This window comes from Rhinatrema bivittatum, unplaced genomic scaffold, assembly GCF_901001135.1.
Source record: "Rhinatrema bivittatum unplaced genomic scaffold, aRhiBiv1.1, whole genome shotgun sequence".
Lineage (NCBI taxonomy): Eukaryota > Metazoa > Chordata > Amphibia > Gymnophiona > Rhinatrematidae > Rhinatrema > Rhinatrema bivittatum.
Genome location: NW_021821467.1, coordinates 3,411 through 23,494, shown reverse-complemented (window position 1 = coordinate 23,494; position 20,084 = coordinate 3,411). Strand labels below are relative to the sequence as shown.

Below are 20,084 nucleotides of genomic sequence, written 5' to 3'. Positions count from 1 at the left end.
GGAGACCCCTGCTGGCTGCAGGGTTAGTGCCGTGCTGGGCATGCCCAGTAGGGGCCAGTCAAAGTTCCTGAAACTTTGACAGAAGTTTTCCGTGGTTGGGCTCCATCCTCGATGTCACCCATTTGTGAGGACTAACATCCTGCTATCCTGTGAGAACACCTGTTACATCAGGTAAGCAACATTTGCTTTTTGTGACCCCTCGGTTTGTAAAATGTGTCCTTTTTCGAGCCTTAAATTGGTCCTCAAGGGTATGTGTGAAGCACCTCTTAAGCGGGCCACCATAAAAGATCTGACTTAGAAGGTGGTTTTCTTGGTGGCGATTTGTTCAGCCAGAAGGGTTTCTGAACTTCAAGTCCTATCATGTACGGAACAATGTTTGAGGATTTCGGATTCCGGAATCTCTCTGATGTTCCCGTCATTTTGCCAAAGGTCGTTTCAGTGTTCCATTTAAATCAGACAGTGGAGCTTCCAGCCTTTTCAAATTTGGAGAGTGGTAAGTCTCATACAAAGGAATTAAGATGTCTGGATGTCAGAAGGGCCTTGTTGCAGTATCTTGAGGTCAGAAACAGTTTCAGGTTGTCGGATCACCTTTTTGTGCTATGGAATGGTGCAAATAAAGGCCTGAAAGCTTCAAAGGCCACTACATCACGTTGGTTGAAGGAAGCTATTGGTTCCGCAAATCGAACCGCGTCGACCTGTCCTGGAGTGGTTAAGAGCTCATTCTACTCGTTCCCAGGCAGCTTCCTGGGCAGAATGTCAGCTAGTGTCACCACAAGAGATTTGCAGGGCGGCTACTTGGATGCCTTTGCATACCTTTGCCAGACACTACCGATTGGCCTCGGACGTTGGAAATTTCGGTGAAGGTGTACTTTGTGCAGGACTTTCACAGTCCCACTCCAGTTAGGGAAGTGTTGGCACATCCCAGGAGTCTGGAGTGATCTGGGAACGTACAGGGAAAGGAAAATTGGTTCTTACCTACTAATTTTCATTCCTGTTGTACCACAGATCAGTCCAGAGTCCCACCCATTGGTGGAGGGAAGGTTTGGAGAGTCCGCTTGGTTTTGTTTACCCTATTGATTCTGGAGAATTTGAAGAATGGCATAGGTTTCCCCTTAGTCTTTTAAGAAAAGTTCCAAATTTGTTTTTCAATTTATGAATTTTCATCTTTTCCTCTGCTCATTCTGGGGTGTATTATAGAGCTGATTTATTAGAAGTCATGTTAGATATTTTAGGCTTGGCTACTAATACTGAGGAGCTCAGGTGGCATACCAGGTTAAGAGGCACTTCCTTTGAAGTTTCTCTCTATCTCCATCTGCTGGAAGGGAGGCAAAGCCCAGGAGTCTGGACTGATCCATGGGACTACAGGAACAAAAATTAGCAGGTAAGAACCAATTTTCCTGTAAAAATCATTCCCTCCACCTGTCCTATCTCTATCCCCTGGGGTTGAACACATCCCAGAATAATCCCAGTGACTCCCTCCCTCCACCTGTCCTATCTCTGTCCCCTGGGGTTGAACATCTCCCAAAATAATCCCAGTGACTCGCTCCCTCCACCTGTCCCATCTCTATCCCCTGGGGGTGAACATCTCCCAGAATAATCCCAGTGACTCGCTCCCTCCACCTGTCCCATCTCTATCCCCTGGGGGTGAACATCTCCCAGAATAATCCCAGTGACTCACTCCCTCCCCCTGTCCCATTTCTACCCCCTGGGGTTGAACATCTCTCAGAATAATCCCAGTGACTCCCTCCCTCCACCTCTACTATCTCTATCCCATTGGGGTGAACATCTCCCAGAATAATCCCAGCGACTCTCTCCCTCCCCCTGTCCCATCTCTATCCCCTGGGGTTGAACATCTCCCAGAATAACTAAACTAAACTAAACGAGACTACCATGCAACTAGAATACACAATTTTCAATTCAATCCCAAAGCCCTTTTCTCGCTCATCTCTGACCTAACTAGAGCATCACCTAAGACTACATATTGGAAAGAATCGAAAAGCAAATGTGATGAGCTCGCTCAATTTTTCCATAATAAAATAACTAACCTCTCCACACGTTTTCCCACCTCATCTGCACCCATCAAATTTATCCCTAAAACCCTGGACACTAAAATGAACACATTTGAGGCAACCTCTGCCTCTGAAATTATCTCAATACTAAAGAAAATGCGACCCGCCACTCACCTATCAGACACGATCCCCACCAAAGTTCTCTTATCTATTCCAGACAGCATTGCCCAACTCCTAGCTGACATTATCAACCTATCCATGTCCACGGGACATGTTCTCAACCAGCTTAAACTAGCCATGGTAAAACCCATCCTAAAGAAACCAAAACTTGACCCAGCTGACTCATCCAACTTCCACCCCATTTCCAATCTACCCTTCCTTGCCAAAGTTCTTGAGAAAACTGTCAACAAACAGCTATCTAACTACCTAGATCACCACCAGATCCTTTTTCCAGCACAACACGGATTTCGAAAGCACTTTAGTACCGAAACTCTCCTGATCTCCCTTTCCGATTACATCATCAGAGGCCTAGACAAGGGTCACACCTATATCTTAGCCCTATTGGACATCTCAGCAGCTTTTGACACTATTAATCACTCCATACTACTCTTTAGGCTGTCTGACATCGGCATCTCTGATACCCCCCTCCGCTGGTTCATATCATACATCAGTGATAGACACTTCAAAGTAAAAATTGAAAACCACGAGTCCAAACCCATCAACATAACAAGGGGCGTACCCCAAGGCTCCTCTCTATCTTTCACACTCTTTAATATATACCTCCTTCCACTCTGCCACCTCCTCTCAAACCTCGGTCTCCCACATTTTATCTACGCCAACAATGTGCAAATTCTCATACCCATCACTGACACCTTATCTAATGCCCTAAAAAAATGGGAAAGTGCCCTCTCCTCCATCAACAGCCTACTTACACAACTCAACTTAGCCCTGAATACCAACAAAACTGAGCTTATGATCATTGCACCCCAAACCCTCAACCTACTACCCACTTCTTCCAACTCACCCCATGCCCCCCCAGACTTCTCGCAGAACGTAAGAGACTTAAGTGTAACCCTTGACACTCAATTCAACCTACAGAAATTCATCTCATCCACCAAAGAATGCTACCACAAAATTCACATTCTCAAAAAACTTAAGCCAATCCTGTATGCTAGTGACTTCAGAACAGTCCTTCTGGCCATCATCCTATCCAAACTAGATTACTCTAATGCGCTTCTCCTAGGTCTACCTAAAAACACCACAGCCCCATTACAGCTACTACAAAACGCAGCTGCGCGAATATTAACAGGTACACGCAGAAAGGAACACATTACACCCATTCTCAAACAACTCCACTGGCTCCCCATCACTTCAAGAATCCAATTCAAGACTCTTACCCTCATACACAAAACCATCCACAATCCAGACATGCTCTGGTTCACTGACACTCTTCATCTCCGTTCTACCACTAGACCTACCAGAACGCCCTATCTAGCAACCATACACACTCCCTCTCCCAAACTCTCTCAACTCACATCCACCAAACAACGTTCTCTTTCATTAGCTGGACCCTCCCTCTGGAACACTATGCCTACCTATTTACGCCTCGAGACTTGCCCAAAGAAATTCAGACAGAAACTTAAGACATGGCTGTTCACATACGCCTACACATGACACCTACACCGCATGATACCCCCACAGTAGCTCCCACCGTAGCTCCCCCTACCCATTATACCTACACCACAACTCCCCCCATTCATTTATACCTTCAGCCCTGAGCTTCATCTCACTTCCTCCTGTACCACTACCATCGCACCTCCCTATATATTGACTGTATATATTTGTGCTTTGCATTTAATGACGGTTCATAAAATCCTTTGTTTACCCTACCCCTTCCCCCCACCTTACCTTCTCCTCTCCCCAGTTCTATCATCAGTTACACTGTAAAGCCCTGTTGGCTGTTTTTTCGTTGTATGGAAACCGATGTGATGTGTTTTTAACGAATGTCGGTATATAAAAAATATTAAATAAATAAATAAAAATAAATAAATAATCCCAGCGACTCTCTCCCTCCCCCTGTCCCATTTCTATCCCCTGGAGTTGAACATCTCCCAGAATAATCCCAGTGACTCACTCCCTCCACCTCTACCATCTCTATCCCCTGGGGGTGAACATCTCCCAGAATAATCCCAGCGACTCTCTCCCTCCACCTGTCCCATCTCTATCCCCTGGGGGTGAACATCTCCCAGAATAATCCCAGTGACTCTCTCCCTTCCTCTGTCCTGTCTCTATCCCCTGGGGTTGAACATCTCCCAGAATAATCCCAGTGACTCCCTCCCTCCACCTCTACCATCTCTATCCCCTGGGGGTGAACATCTCCCAGAATAATCCCAGTGACTCGCTCCCTCCACCTGTCCCATCTCTGTCCCCTGGGTTTGAACATCTCCCAGAATAATCCCAGTGACTCGCTCCCTCCACCTGTCCCATCTCTATTCCCTGGGGGTGAACATCTCCCAGAATAATCCCAGTGACTCTCTCCCTCCCTCTGTCCCGTCTCTATCCCCTGGGGTTGAACATCTCCCAGAATAATCCCAGTGACTCCCTCCCTCCAACTCTACCATCTCTATCCCCTGGGGGTGAACATCTCCCAGAATAATCCCAGTGACTCGCTCCCTCCACCTGTCCCATCTCTGTCCCCTGGGTTGAACATCTCCCAGAATAATCCCAGCGACTCTCTCCCTCCACCTGTCCCATCTCTATCCCCTGGGGGTGAACATCTCCCAGAATAATCCCAGTGACTCTCTCCCTTCCTCTGTCCTGTCTCTATCCCCTGGGGTTGAACATCTCCCAGAATAATCCCAGTGACTCCCTCCCTCCAACTCTACCATCTCTATCCCCTGGGGGTGAACATCTCCCAGAATAATCCCAGTGACTCGCTCCCTCCACCTGTCCCATCTCTGTCCCCTGGGTTGAACATCTCCCAGAATAATCCCAGTGACTCGCTCCCTCCACCTGTCCCATCTCTATTCCCTGGGGGTGAACATCTCCCAGAATAATCCCAGTGACTCTCTCCCTCCCTCTGTCCCGTCTCTATCCCCTGGGGTTGAACATCTCCCAGAATAATCCCAGTGACTCCCTCCCTCCAACTCTACCATCTCTATCCCCTGGGGGTGAACATCTCCCAGAATAATCCCAGTGACTCGCTCCCTCCACCTGTCCCATCTCTGTCCCCTGGGTTGAACATCTCCCAGAATAATCCCAGTGACTCACTCCCTCCACCTGTCCCATTGCTGTCTCCTGGGTTTGAACATCTCCTAGAATAATCCAATTGACTCACTCCCTCCCCCTGTCCCATCTCTATCCCCTGGGGTTGAACATCTCCCAGATTAATCCCAGTGACTTGCTCCCTCCAGCTGTCCCATCTCTGATCCATGGTACTGCTGGACAGAAAATTAGCAGCCTTGAAGATGCATCCTTGGTGTGAAAGCATAGCATATCATTTGGAGGGCGGGTCCCAACTACAGGAGCATTTCCTACCAAGGAAACTGATTCTGTTCCTCCTGGTTTCATTGCTTCTCCAAAGCAGCGCAGAGGCTATGTGAATGGAGGTGTGGACTGTTATACTGTGACCCTAAACGTCTCCTCTATATATCTCTTTGTGTGTGCCTCAAATCCTCCATGTCAGCCACTTTAGGTTCCAAAGATCCTACTCGTTCCCTGAATGTGATGAGCTCTTTGTACTCAGTGCACACACAATCTTTCCCCAGTAGGAAGATAATGTGGCTCTCTGTGCAAACCACCCTTCTGCTGCTAGTGTGTGGTGTGCATCTAAGGGTTATTTCAAGAGTGACAGTTGAGTAAATTGGGCCTAGATCATTCTTCATCCATTCATGAAGACGTTCTGTTCCCTTTTAGCATTGTCATTGTGTATGCGGATGATACTAGAAATTTATTTTTCCTTTCCTTCCTTTTAGACCAGTCATTACGTGTGGAATTTCCCTTCCCTCAGCTGTCCGAGTCAGAGGACATAACACTTCTATGACCTCATCCTAGGCTATAAGGGGTGTGGTGTGGTGTGGTCCTGGGCAGTCGCCAGTAATCTCTGTCTCATAGAAACATAGAAATGACGGCAGAAGAAGATCAAACGGCCCATCCAGTCTGCCCAGCAAGTTTTGCACTTTTTCTTTTCATACTTATCTGTTACTCTTGGCTCTTAGTAACCTTTTGGTTCTATTTCCCTTCCACCCCCACCATTAATGTAGAGAGCAGTGTTGGAACTGCCTCTAAGTGAAAGATCTAGCTTAATTAGTTAGGGGTAGTAATCGCCGCAATCAGTAAGCTATACCCATGCTTATTTGTTTACCCAGACTAAATAATTCAGACCTGTTGGTTGTTGTCTGTATATAGATCCACTTTTCTTCATTCCCACTGCCGTTGAAGCAGAGAGTTATGCTGAATATGCATTGAAAGTGACGTATCAGACTTTCTCCCTGCCGTTGAAGCAAAGAGCTATACTGGATATGCGAGAAGTATCAGTCTTTCTTCCCTGCTGTAGAAGCAGAGAGTTATGCTGAATATGTGTGAAGTATCAGTCTTTCTCCCCTGCCGTTGAAGCAGAGAGCTATGCTGGATATGCATTGAAAGTGACGTATCAGACTTTCTCCCTGCCGTTGAAGCAGAGAGCTATGCTGAATATGTGTGAAGTATCGGTCTTTCTCCCCTTCCATAGAAGCAGAGAGCTATGCTGGATATGTGTGAAGTATCAGTCTTTCTCCCCTGCCGTTGAAGCAGAGAGCTATGCTGGATATGTGTGTCCCTCTCTACTCTGTTTCTGATTAATAAAGTTCACCTCCCCCTCAGAAAAAAAGAGGCACAGCTTTGGAACAGCTAAAGCACTAAAAGCATCTCCCTGAGATGTGAGTAAATGAAAAAGATGAAATAGGAGGGAAGGCTGAAGGTTCTAGGATACCCTGGAAGAAAGGAGATACAGAGGGGACATGGTTCAGACCTTCAGATACATGAAAAATATAAATGACGCACACCCAAAAGCTAACCCCTTCTACTTGAAAGATATAAGGAGAACGAGGGGTCACGATATGAAGCTCCAGGGAGGAAAACTCAAATTGAATGTCAGGAAATATTTCTTCACGGAGAGGATAGTGGATGCCTGGATAATCAATTATACTTAGGGAATAGCCACTGCTATTAATTGCATCAGTAGCATGGGATCTTCTTAGTGTTTGGGTAATTGCCAGGTTCTTGTGGCCTGGTTTGGCCTCTGTTGGAAACAGGATGCTGGGCTTGACGGACCCTTGGTCTGACCCAGCATGGCAATTTCTTATGTTCTTATGCCCTTCCGGGAGAGATGGTGAAGAAGAAGACAATGAGGGACTTCAGGAGGGCATGGGACAAACTCTATGGATCCCTAAGGAGCTAAACCTAAGAGCCATGGGAGTTAATAACAGTGGAGAGCTAAGTCCAGGAGTCATGGGGTTTACAGAACAATTACACGACACTGAGTGAGAGTGCATAGTCTGGTAAATATAAAATACAAAGCAATTACATAATATACAACATCCTAGCAATACTATATGCTTCAACAGAATGGGGAGGTGAGAACTGGAACCCTAATGACAAACAAAATGGGCCCGGACTAAAGGTCTGTGGATCCAGCACAAAATAAGATTGCTGGGCAGACTGGATGGGCCTTTTGGTCTTTTTCTGCTGTCAATTTCTATGTTTCTAATAATCCCAGTGACTCGTTCCCTCCACCTGTCCCATCTCTATCCCCTGGGGGGCGAACATCTCCCAGAATAATCCCATTGACTCACTCCCTCCAACTGTCCCATCTCTGTCCCCTGGGGGTGAACATCTCCCAGAATAATCCCAGTGACTCCCTCCCTCCTCCTGTCCCATCTCTATCCCCTGGGGGGTGAACATCTCCCAGGATAATCCCAGTGACTCCCTCCCTCCACCTGTCCCATCTCTGTCCCCTGGGGGTGAATATCTCCCAGAATAATCCCAGTGACTCCCTCCCTCCACCTGTCCCATCTCTGTCCCCTAGGGGTGAACATCTCCCAGAATAATCCCAGTGACTCCCTCCCTCCACCTGTCCCATCTCTGTCCCCTGGGTTGAACATCTCCCAGAATAATCCCAGTGACTCTCTTACCTGTATGTTTCTCATTCTCTCCACCTGTCCCATCTCTATCCCCCTGGGGGTGAACATCTTCCAGAATAATCCCAGTGACTCGCTCCCTCCACCTGTCCCATCTCTATCCCCTGAGGGTGAACATCTTCCAGAATAATCCCAGTGACTCGCTCCCTCCACCTGTCCCATCTCTGTCCCCTGGGGTTGAACATCTCCCAGAATAATCCCAGTGACTCCCTCCACCTGATCCATCTCTGTCCCCTGGGGGTGAACACCTCCCAGAATAATCCCAGTGACTCCCTCCCTCCACCTGTCCCATCTCTATCTCCTGAGGGTGAACATCTCCCAGAATAATCCCAGTGACTCCCTCCACCTGATCCATCTCTGTCCCCTGGGGGTGAACATCTCCCAGAATAATCCCAGTGACTCCCTCCCTCCACCTGTCCCATCTCTATCCGCTGGGGGTGAACACCTCCCAGAATAATCCCAGTGACTCCCTCCCTCCACCTGTCCCATCTCTATCTCCTGAGGGTGAACATCTTCCAGAATAATCCCAGTGACTCCCTCCCTCCACCTGTCCTATCTCTGTCCCCTGGGGTTGAACATCTCCCAGAATAATCCCAGTGACTCCCTCCACCTGATCCATCTCTGTCCCCTGGGGGTGAACACCTCCCAGAATAATCCCAGTAACTCACTCCCTCCACCTGTCCCATCTCTATCCCCTGGGGGGGTGAACATCTCCCAGAATAATCCCAGTGAGTCCCTCCCTCCACCTCTCCCATCTCTGTCCCCTGGGGTTGAACATCTTGTTGCTGCCTGGGAGCCGCGGTTCGAGAGTGGACCCTTGAGCCGAACCACCCTGGGTAGAGTAGCTCGGGAGGCAGAGCAACAAGCAGAGGTCTTACCCGGAAACCAGGAACCCCCAGGAGGAGCCCGTAGGGTCCCAGTCCCTTGGGACTTCTGCACAGTGATAGTCTCTCTAGGAAGGCCCGGGCAAGGGAGAACACAGAGTCCAGTAGCAAGAGCCAATAGGCCAGGAAGCACAGGGCAAGCGGAAGCAGGAACAAAGTCAATAATGCCCCGACTGGGACTTGCAGGATGCAAGATGGGATCCAGCAGCGAGTAGGCCGGAGCCTAGCAGGGAGCAGAGGATGTCAGGACCCAAGACAGTCTGGCAGTGGCTCCAGTCCAGGCCTGCAGGAGGCACTGTCCGGAGGACAGGAGCGAGGCAGCTGCGGCAAGCAGAAGCAGAGTCAGGAACAAGCAGAGGTTGTTGGCTGGCGGCAGGCGGAAGCAGAGTCAGGAACAAGCAGAGGTCGTTGGCTGGCGGCAGGCGGAAGCAGAGTCAGGAACAAGCAGAGGTGGTTGGCTGGCGGCAGGCGGAAGCAGAGTCAGGAACAAGCAGAGGTCGGTGGCTGGCGGCAGGCGGAAGCAGAGTCAGGAACAAGCAGAGGTCGGTGGCTGGCGGCAGGCGGAAGCAGAGTCAGGAACAAGCAGAGGTCGGTGGCTGGCGGCAGGCGGAAGCAGAGTCAGGAACAAGCAGAGTTCGGTGGCTGGCGGCAGGTGGCAGGCAGAAGCAGAGTCAGGAACGAGCAGAGGTCAGCAGCTGAAGCAGAACAACGGAAGTGCAACTAAGAACTACGCAAGGTAGCGACCATCGTTGCAAGGCAATGAGAGGACTGCGGGACGCCGGTTATATCGGGCTTGGGCGTGGCGTGAGTAGCTCAGGTGGGGTCAGGCTTCCGGTGAGCGTATGTCCATAAGGCGCGTCCCCGCACGCGGGGCGGCAGCGAGACGGCTCAGCAATGGCGGACGCCCAGAATGCTCAGCAGAGCTGCGGAGGCGGCGTTCCCAGCCTTGGAGGTGAGTCCCGAACACCGCTAGCAAGGGGGAAGCGGTGGAGACCGCAACAGTACCCCCCCCTTTACGGCCCCTCTTGAGAGGACCGGGTTTTTCAGGGTGATCTTGGTGAAACTGTCGTAGGAGGTCCTTATCCAGGATATTCCGGCTGGGTTCCCAGGTGTTATCCTCGTCACCACATCCTTCCCATGCTAGCAAGTACTCCCATCGGCGGTTATGGAATCGAATGTCCAAGACGTCCCGTACCTGGTATGTGGGGTCCTCATCAACGGTAGTGGTAACTGGATCCGGAGGTGCAGAGTGATACCGGGAAAGCAGCACTGGTTTGAGTAAGGAGGCATGGAAGACGTTGTGCACCTTGAAAGAGGAGGGTAACTGAAGTCGGTAAGATACCAACCCAATTCGCTCAGCCACTCAGAAGGGACCGCAAAACTTCGGTGCGAATCGTCGTGAAGGTAGGCGGAGGTGCAAGTTTCGTGTGCTGAGCCTGACTTTGTCTCCTGGTTGGAATACCGATGCGGGTCGACGATGGCGATCGGCCGTCTGTTTGGCCCTGGCATTGGCCTGTAGGATCTGTTTTCGGGTTGCATGCCACAAGGCCTGGAATTGCTGAGCGGTAGCCTGAGCAGCAGGAGAGGCACTGGGAGCCTCCAGCGGAAGAGGCGGTCATAGGGGTCTCCCATAAACGAGATGGAATGGAGATTTGCCCGTGGCCGCATGAACTTGGTTGTTATAAGCGAATTCCGCCCAGGGAAGAAGCTCGGCCCAGTTATCCTGTCGTTCGTTAATGAAGGCCCTTAGATAAGCCTTAAGTGTCCGGTTCATTCTGTCCGTTGCTTTGTGGATGGAATGCCGTAGAAAAGCTAAGCTTCACTTGGAAACACTTACAGAGGGCTTTCCAATAGCGAGCCACAAATTGTGAACCTCTGTCGGAAACTATGTCCTATGGAAGGCCATGGAGCCTGAACACATGTTGGGTGAACAGGAGGGCCAATTCAGGGGCAGTGGGAAGCTTGGGTAGTGGAACCATGTGGGCCATCTTGGAAAAACGGTCAACCGTGACCCATACAACAGTATGTCCTTGAGAGGGAGGCAGGTCCACGATAAAGTCCGTGGCAATGTGGGTCCACGGCTCGGTCGGGAACGGAAGCGGTTGTAACAGGCCAAAAGGAGAACCAGGGCTGGGTTTCTGGCGGGCACAGGTGGGGCAGGAGGCCACATAAGAGGCGACATCACGCCGAATGGTAGGCCACCAGTAGTACCGGTTGATCAGTTCCAACGTCCTGTCACGTCCGGCATGTCCACCCACCAGGGAGTCATGAGCCCATCGTAGTGCAGTCAACCGGTCCCGGCGAGAGAGCGCCGTGCGGTCCTGCGAGACGGTAGTCAGAGTAGAGAGCCGAATCTTGGAGGGATCCAGTATAAACTGTGGAGAGTCAACCTCCTCTTCGGCACAGGTGGCCCGAGAAAGGGCGTCCGCCCGGATGTTCTTCGCCGCCGGACGATATTGCACGATGATATCAAATCGACTGAAGAACAGAGCCCATCGTGCCTGACGGGGGTTCAGTCGTTGAGCCTGAGTCAGAAACTCCACGTTTTTATGATCCGTGTAAACGGTGGTTGTATGTAGGGAGCCCTCGAGCCACTGCCGCCATTCTTCGAGGGCGAGCTTGATTGCCAGCAGCTCCTTATCCCCTATGGAATAGTTGATCTCTGCGGGTGAGAATTTCCGGGAGTAATACGAGCATGGGACGAGTTGCCCAGAGTCGGAGTGCTGACTGAGGACAGCTCCCACCGCGATGCTGGATGCATCGACCTCCACGATGAATGGCCGTGCCGGATCTGGGTGGCGGAGACAGACCTCTGAGAGGAAAGCTTCCTTGAGATCAGAGAAGGCTTTGATGGCCGTCTCAGGCCAATGCTTGACATCCGCCCCTTTCCGGGTTAAGGCAGTAAGAGGAGCCACACGGTGAGAGTATCTGGGAATAAAATGTCTGTAAAAGTTCGCAAACCCCAGGAAGCGCTGGAGGGCTTTAAGACCTGAGGGTTGAGGCCATTTGGTAATGGCGGCTACTTTCTCCGGGTCCATGCGAAAACCGGTAGCAGATATAATATATCCTAAGAAGGGTAGAGAGTCCGCCTCGAACACACATTTCTCCAGCTTAACGTATAGGTGGTTCTCTCGAAGTGCCTGAAGGACCTGGCATACATGTTGACGGTGGGAATTCAAACCCTTTGAAAAAATAAGGACGTCGTCCAAATAGACAATCACATGGGAGTGAAGCATCTCTCGGAGGACCTCATTCATTAGGTGCTGGAAGACGGCGGGGGCGTTACAAAGTCCAAAGGGCATTACGAGGTATTCGTAATGCCCATCACGTGTGTTGAACGCCATCTTCCATTCGTCCCCCGGTCGGATGCGTACGAGGTTATAAGCCCCTCTCAGGTCCAGTTTGGTAAAGATGTGGGCACCTTGAAGACGGTCCAATAGTTCAGGAATGAGTGGCAGCGGGTAGCGGTTCCGCTTAGTAATAGCGTTGAGACCACGGTAGTCAATGCATGGTCGTAGTGACCCATCCTTCTTGCCCACGAAGAAGAACCCCGCTCCTGCCGGGGAGCGGGACGGATGAATGAATCCTTTGGCTAGATTCTCCGAGATGTATTGTGACATCGCTTTGGTCTCTGGGAGAGAGAGTGGATACACTCGGCTGCGAGGTGGCGTAGAGCCAGGAACCAGATCAATGGGACAGTCGAAGGGCCTATGTTCCGGAAGGATCTCTGCCATCTCTTTAGAAAAGACATCCTGATATCCTTGATAGGCTTTGGATACCAGGGGCGTGGAGCAGAGATGCAGAGTGCTGGGAGGATGCGGAAGTTTCAAGCATCGATCAAAGCAGGCAGGACCCCAGCTAACCAACTGGAAGTCATCTCATTTGATGACAGGTGAATGTTGGCGAAGCCAGGGCAGTCCCAACACCAAGGGATGCATGGCTCTCTCCAAGACGAGTAGAGAAATCTCCTCCGTGTGAAATAGCCCCGACTGTAGGGTTACGGGCTTCGTAGAGCAGGAGATATGTCCAGGTAACAAAGTCCCTCGGATCGAGGAGATGCATAAGGGGGGACTCTTACGCTCGGTGGGCAAACCCAACTGGTTCACCAGATCAGCCACGATGAAGTTCCCCTCGGCCCCCGAATCAATAAAGGCCCGGATCTGGACCTCCCCACCGGGGTACTTGAGGGTTACTGGCAGAGTACAAAGAGGAGCGGATCCGGTAGCGCCTAGGTGTAGCTCCTCGGTATAACCTAGGCACGACCGTTTCCCGGACGCTCGGTGCAAGATGAGAGGTAGTGTCCTTTACCACCGCAGTATAGGCAGAGGTCTAACGAGCGTCGACGGCTCCTTTCGTCTGGAGTAAGTGGTGACCTGCCCAGCTGCATGGGCTCGGGGTTTGAGCTAGCCGCAGGAGATCGCCTCTGCTGAGAAGGCCTGCAGGAGACACGTGACTGACTCCTGCTACTAGACCGAGTCTCTCTATCACGCTGTTGGAGTCGACAGTCGACCTTGCCTGCAATATCCATTAGGTCGTTTAACTCCTTAGGAATCTCTCGCCCCGCCAGTTCATCTTTAATCCGGCCAGCCAGACCCTCAAGAAAAATTCCTTTTAAACAGTCATCTTGCCAATCCAGCTCCATAGCCAAAGTCCTGAAGTGGATGATGTACTCAGCCACAGGGCGTGTGCCCTGTCGGAGATGCAGAAGCTCGGAGGTGGCTGTAGACCACCGCGCCGGGTCGTCGAACGCCAGACAGAACTGGAGGAGGAACTCCTGGAGGTCCTGTAGCAATGGGTCTGAGCGCTCCCACAAAGGTGATGCCCATTCAAGGGCCCTGCCATCCAGTTGAGAAAAAATGTATGCCACTTTACTTGCTTCTGTGGGAAACTGGTGGGGTAACAAGGTGAACCGTACCTGGCATTGGTTCAGGAACCCCCGGCAGATCTTACTGTCTCCCCCATACCTGCTGGGAGCTGGCAACTGGGTATTGGGTACGGCGCCAGATACTGGTGACCTTTGGCGAGTAGAAGTCTCTAGGCGGGAGGCCAGTTGCTCCACGGTGGCAGCGAGTGTGTCAATGCAGAGTTGCTGCTGTTGCAGGCGTTGCGCCATCCCAGGGATCGCCTGCAGGCTGGGGGACTCCGCCGAGTCCATGGCCTTGCAATCTGTTGCGGCCTGGGAGCCGCGGTTCGAGAGTGGACCCTTGAGCCGAACCACCCTGGGTAGAGTAGCTCGGGAGGCGGAGCCACAAGCAGAGGTCTTGCCCGGAAACCAGGAACCCCCCAGGAGGAGCCCGTAGGGTCCTGGAGCCTTGGGACTTGGGAGTGCAGCTAAGCTCTTCACCCGGGAACCAGGACCCCCAGGAGGAGCCCGTAGGGTCCCAGAACCTTGGGACTTGGGAGTGCAGCTAAGCTCTTCACCCGGGAACCAGGACCCCCAGGAGGAGCCCGTAGGGTCCCAGTCCCTTGGGACTTCTGCACAGTGATAGTCTCTCTAGGAAGGCCTGGGCAAGGGAGAACACAGAGTCCAGCAGCAAGAGCCAATAGGCCAGGAAGCACAGGGCAAGCGGAAGCAGGAACAAAGTCAATAATGCCCCGACTGGGACTTGCAGGATGCAAGATGGGATCCAGCAGCGAGTAGGCCGGAGCCTGGCAGGGAGCAGAGGATGTCAGGACCCAAGACAGTCTGGCAGTGGCTCCAGTCCAGGCCTGCAGGAGGCACTGTCCGGAGGACAGGAGCGAGGCAGCTGCGGCAAGCAGAAGCAGAGTCAGGAACAAGCAGAGGTCGTTGGCTGGCGGCAGGCGGAAGCAGAGTCAGGAACAAGCAGAGGTCGTTGGCTGGCGGCAGGCGGAAGCAGAGTCAGGAACAAGCAGAGGTCGTTGGCTGGCGGCAGGCGGAAGCAGAGTCAGGAACAAGCAGAGGTCGGTGGCTGGCGGCAGGCGGAAGCAGAGTCAGGAACAAGCAGAGGTCGGTGGCTGGCGGCAGGCAGAAGCAGAGTCAGGAACGAGCAGAGGTCGGTGGCTGGCGGCAGGCAGAAGCAGAGTCAGGAACGAGCAGAGGTCAGCAGCTGAAGCAGAACAACGGAAGTGCAACTAAGAACTACGCACGGTAGCGACCCTCGTTGCAAGGCAATGAGAGGACTGCGGGACGCCGGTTATATCGGGCTTGGGGCGTGGCGTGAGTAGCTCAGGCGGGGTCAGGCTTCCGGTGAGCGTACGTCCATAAGGTGCGTCCCCGCGCGCACGCGGGGCGACAGCGAGACGGCCCAGCAATGGCGGACGCCCAGAATGCTCAGCAGAGCCGCGGAGGCGGCGTTCCCGGCCTTGGAGGTGAGCCCCGAACACCGCTAGCAAGGGGGAAGCGGTGGAGACCGCAACACATCTCCCAGAATAATCCCAGTGACTCACTCCCTCCCCCTGTCCCATCTCTGTCCCCTGGGGTTGAACATCTCGCAGAATAATCCCAGTGACTCCCTCCCTCCCCCTGTCCCATCTCTGTCCCCTGGGGTTGAACATCTCCCAGAATAATCCCAGTGAGTCACTCCCTCCCCCTGTCCCATCTCTGTCCCCTGGGGTTGAACATCTCCCAGAATAATCCCAGTGACTCTCTTACCTGTAGGTATCAGAACGTGGAGTTTCCAGAACCAGAGGCTGTTTCTACTGACCTGAGAATGGATTTCTCACTGAGATACCCTCAGCAAGTGAAGAAACTGATCACAAGCTTTGGAGGTAGAAGAATCTCTCTTTCTTACTTTTGCTTTATTTGTTTGCATTAAATCATTAGCAGTCAGAATGTGGAGTATCTCAGATGCAGATCTGCAATCTGTCTGTACAGATGAAAGATTGCTGCTCTCTTCCCCTTCCCCTTCCTCTGTTTGTACTCCTGATCCCGTTCTCTCCCATCTTCCCCAACCTCTTATTTATTCTGTCGCTTTCTCTTACATTTGCTAAAATTTCATATTGCAAAGCTTGCCTTATGAACACATTTTAAATGTAAATCTGTGAGTTCTCTCAGTATATTCTATAGAGAGACTTGTGGAGGAAGAGAAGACAGATAAGGGGATATGATTGGGATTTATAAGTAATGAAAGGGGTGGAACGGGTAAATAGGGAACGGTTATTTACCCTCTGAAACTTCACTAGGACTAGAGGACGCCCCATGATAGTAGCAAGTGGCAGATTTAAAACAAGTCGTAGGAAGGATTTTTCTCTCGGCACAACCAAAGGATCTGTATTGGGACCCTTACTTTTCAATATATTTATAAATGATCTGGAAAGGAATACGACGAGTGAGGTTATCAAATTTGCGGATGATACAAAATTAATCAGAGTAGTTAAATCACAAGCGGATTGTGATACATTACAGGAGGACCTTGCAAGACTGGAAGATTGGGCATCCAAATGGCAGATGAAATTTAATGTGGACAAGTGCAAGGTGATGCATATAGGGAAAAATAACCCTTGCTGTAGTTACACGAGGTTAGGTTCCATATTAGGAGCTGCCACCCAGGAAAAAGATCTAGGCATCATAGTGGATAATACTTTAAAATCGTCGGCTCAGTGTGCTGCAGCAGTCAAAAAAGCAAACAGAATGTAAGGAATTATTAGGAAGAGAATGGATAATAAAACGGAAAATGTCATAATGCCTCTGTATCACTCCATGGTGAGACCACACCTTGAATACTGTGTACAGTTCTGGTCGCCGCATCAGAAAAAAGATATAATTGCGATGGAGAAGGTACAGAGAAGGGCAACCAAAATGATAAAGGGGATGGAACAGCTCCCCTATGAGGAAAGACTAAAGAGGTTAGGACTGTTCAGCTTGGAGAAGAGACGGCTGAGGGGGGATATCATAGAGGTCTTTAAGATCATGAGAGGTCTAGAACGGGTAGATGTGAATCGGTTATTTTTCACTTTCGAATAATAGAAGGACTAAGGGGCACTCCTTGAAGTTAGCAAGTAGCACATTTAAGACTAATCGGAGAAAATTCTTTTTCACTCAACGCACAATTAATCTCTGGAATTTGTTGCCAGAGGATGTGGTTAGTGCAGTTAGTGTAGCTGGGTTCAAAAAAGGTTTGGATAAGTTCTTGGAGAAGTCCATTAATGGCTATTAATCAAGTTTACTTAGGGAATAGTCACTGCTATTAATTGTATCAGTAGCATGGGATCTTCTTAGTGTTTGGGTAATTGCCAGGTTCTTGTGGCCTGGATTGGCCTCTGTTGGAAACAGGATGCTGTGCTTGATGGACCCTTGGTCTGACCCAGTATGGCATTTTCTTATGTTCTTAGATGCAGAATTTTAAATATTTTGAGCAGAATTTCCCTAGAAATTCACTGCAAAGAGAGTCTCTTCCCCTCTCTCTCCCTACTTCCCTGGCCACTTTGCCCTCCCAGGCCCAAACTACTCTACCTGCCAGTATCTCTTCCCTCCATCTCTAGGCTCAACCCCTTCCACTCTATCGCCACTCCCAGAGTTTGACCCCATTCTCAGTACTGCCCCTCATACAGGCTCCCTCTAATACACATACACACACCCTCATACAGGCTCCCTCACTCTCTCACACATACACATCCGCTCATGCAGGCTCCCTCACACTCTCGCACACACATCCTCTCATACAGGCTCCCTCACTCTCTCCCACACACACACATCCCCTCATACAGGCTCCCTCACTCTCGCACACACATATACACATACCCTCATACAGGCTCCCTCACTCTCTCTCACACATACACACACCCTCATACAGGGCCCTCTTTCTTGCATACTCACCCACACAAGCTCCCTTTCTTTCTCACGCATACACCCTCACACAGGCTACCTATGTCTCTCTCTCACACACCCCTTCACACAGGCTGTGTCTCACACATACACAATCCCTTCACACATGCTAGCACCCCCACATACACAGGATCCCTTTTTCATACACACCAGCACCCAATCTCTCACACACATACACACTCCTTCACAATCTCCTCATGTAGGCTTCCTCTCTCTGGCACCCACACTCAAGCACTCCCCACACACACTCTTATCTCTCACCTCACCTGCTCTCTCTCTTACACCCTCCCCCTCCTTCTCCTCCCCTCCCCTCATCCTCCCTTTCCCTCTCTCACAACCCCTCCCCTTCCCCTGCTCTCTCTCCCCTCCCCCCCTTCTCTCACACCCCTCTCCCCTCTCCCTCCTCACACACACACAGCTGCACATTTCTCAGAGGTCAAGCCCCCTGCCAGCACATTTAATGTATGCTCTGTAATAACTTGGCTCGGGTTTACTGCTGCAAACAAGGGGGATACCAGTCACCCCTGTACCCCCACTGCAGCCCATGCCCTCACCTAAAAAACTTCCCAAAGCCTCTCTAAGTGTTACTGAGAAGATCTATCCCCTCCTCCGACAGATGTGAGGATACATCTTATCAAAACAACCCTGAGCAGACATCCAGCGACCAACAGTGTCGCACCCTAAACCCCCCTTACGACACAATCCATGCACCCAAATAGATAAATGCCTAAGCTTAAGTTAACCCACTCTGTCTGACCAACCAAACTTGGTTTCAACTAAACTATTCATCCAATAGGCCCAGTCTTTCCTTGCCGCTCCAATGAATTCATGACAGGACCATTACCCTAAATCATTCCCACCTAAATGAATCACCTTCACCAGTACCTCCGGCTCGTGTCAGCTCCTTGATCCATGATGGCTGGAATTAGGCGGCCCCATCTCATACCATAAAATCCCATCCAACATACTCTCTGCTCCTCTACGGACAGGCCCAAATGTTCACCAAGTAGCCTTGACATTGCCCAACTATGGGCCCAGTGCACAAAGGAGTGGCCTATGACCCAGGTACACCCCTTCTCAACCTCGCCCACTCGAAATCCTGAAAAACAAAGCATGATAATTGTTAAAACTCCCCCCCTCCCCTCCATCTCCTGTCAAATATAGGATAAAAATGTTCCCAAACCCCACCTCCCAAGCTGATGGATCTTGTCCACAGACAGGCCAGACTCAGCTGTGCTCGTGGCTGCCCTCATATGGAATGAATGCGTTTTGTACGCCCCTGCATTCCAGCCCAACCTCTGAATCACCAGCATAAGGACCCTGGCAAATTGAAAATGTGTCAGAAGAGAACCATCCTCATGCACCAAAAAAATGACCCTCCACCGCGGGTCTCAGATGCATGAAGTCCTGGGCACTATGCACCAGACAGGTCAACTCAAAATTTGACCAAAACAGCATAAATGTCCGCCCCTTCCCCTCTGGTCAACTTTAGACCTGTGAATAAGTAAACTCACTGCTTCATCAAATACTCGGACATTACCATTCAATAACCCCAACTCCCCTGGCCGAGCCGCAGACTCTGCCACCAGCTCCCCAATACTCAAGGCCTTGAAAAATGCAAAGACAAATCCTACTCAGAACAGAATAACCTCATAAGACGACCAAGAAATTAGGCTGACGCTGCAGGATTACAACCAACTCAGCAACTGAATAAGCCACTTTTCGTTCACGACTGGGCCGCATGCTCTCCCCAACCCTAAGAGCCTTCCTGACCATGAAACTGACTACTGGATTACCCCACCCCACCACCTTCTGAAAGAAGGAGAAACCAGCTACATACGCCCGCACAGAGCTCAAGGATTCCCCAGCCACCTTGGCTCTTAGAATTTACTTCAGTATAACTTCATCCATAACCAGTCCCTCGCCCCAACCCACTGCCCTCAGGAAACTCATCACTGCATCTCTTCCTGTTACATATACTGCCCAAATTGCCGGAACCACAGAGGCCTTTATCATCATCCATGCGTCTTCAGGCCAAGAGACCAAAGGTATTCCAGGACGAAAGCTTCCTCCTGATCTGCCTGAGGATCCAACCATCGGAATGAGAAAAGGCATCGGCTATTAGGTTCACCCCCAGCAGCACATGGCTAGCTCGAGCGTTAATAAGCCATTTCAAACACAACTAAACAAATTCCTGCAACAGTGCAGATACTAACTCGCACCTCACGGA

At 50.8% G+C, this 20,084-nt stretch overlaps 1 protein-coding gene across 1 annotated transcript in view; it reads left to right on the top strand.

The window, feature by feature from the left end:
• The window catches only part of LOC115082677 (E3 ubiquitin-protein ligase TRIM39-like), a 54,078-nt gene extending 38,233 nt beyond the window's left edge, over positions 1 to 15,845 (top strand). The window contains exon 5 of the mRNA XM_029586872.1: positions 15,689 to 15,845. Within this exon, the coding sequence (XP_029442732.1) occupies positions 15,689 to 15,845 (157 nt within the window). The remainder of the gene's footprint in view (positions 1 to 15,688) is intronic.
• The last annotated feature ends 4,239 nt before the right edge of the window (positions 15,846 to 20,084 follow it).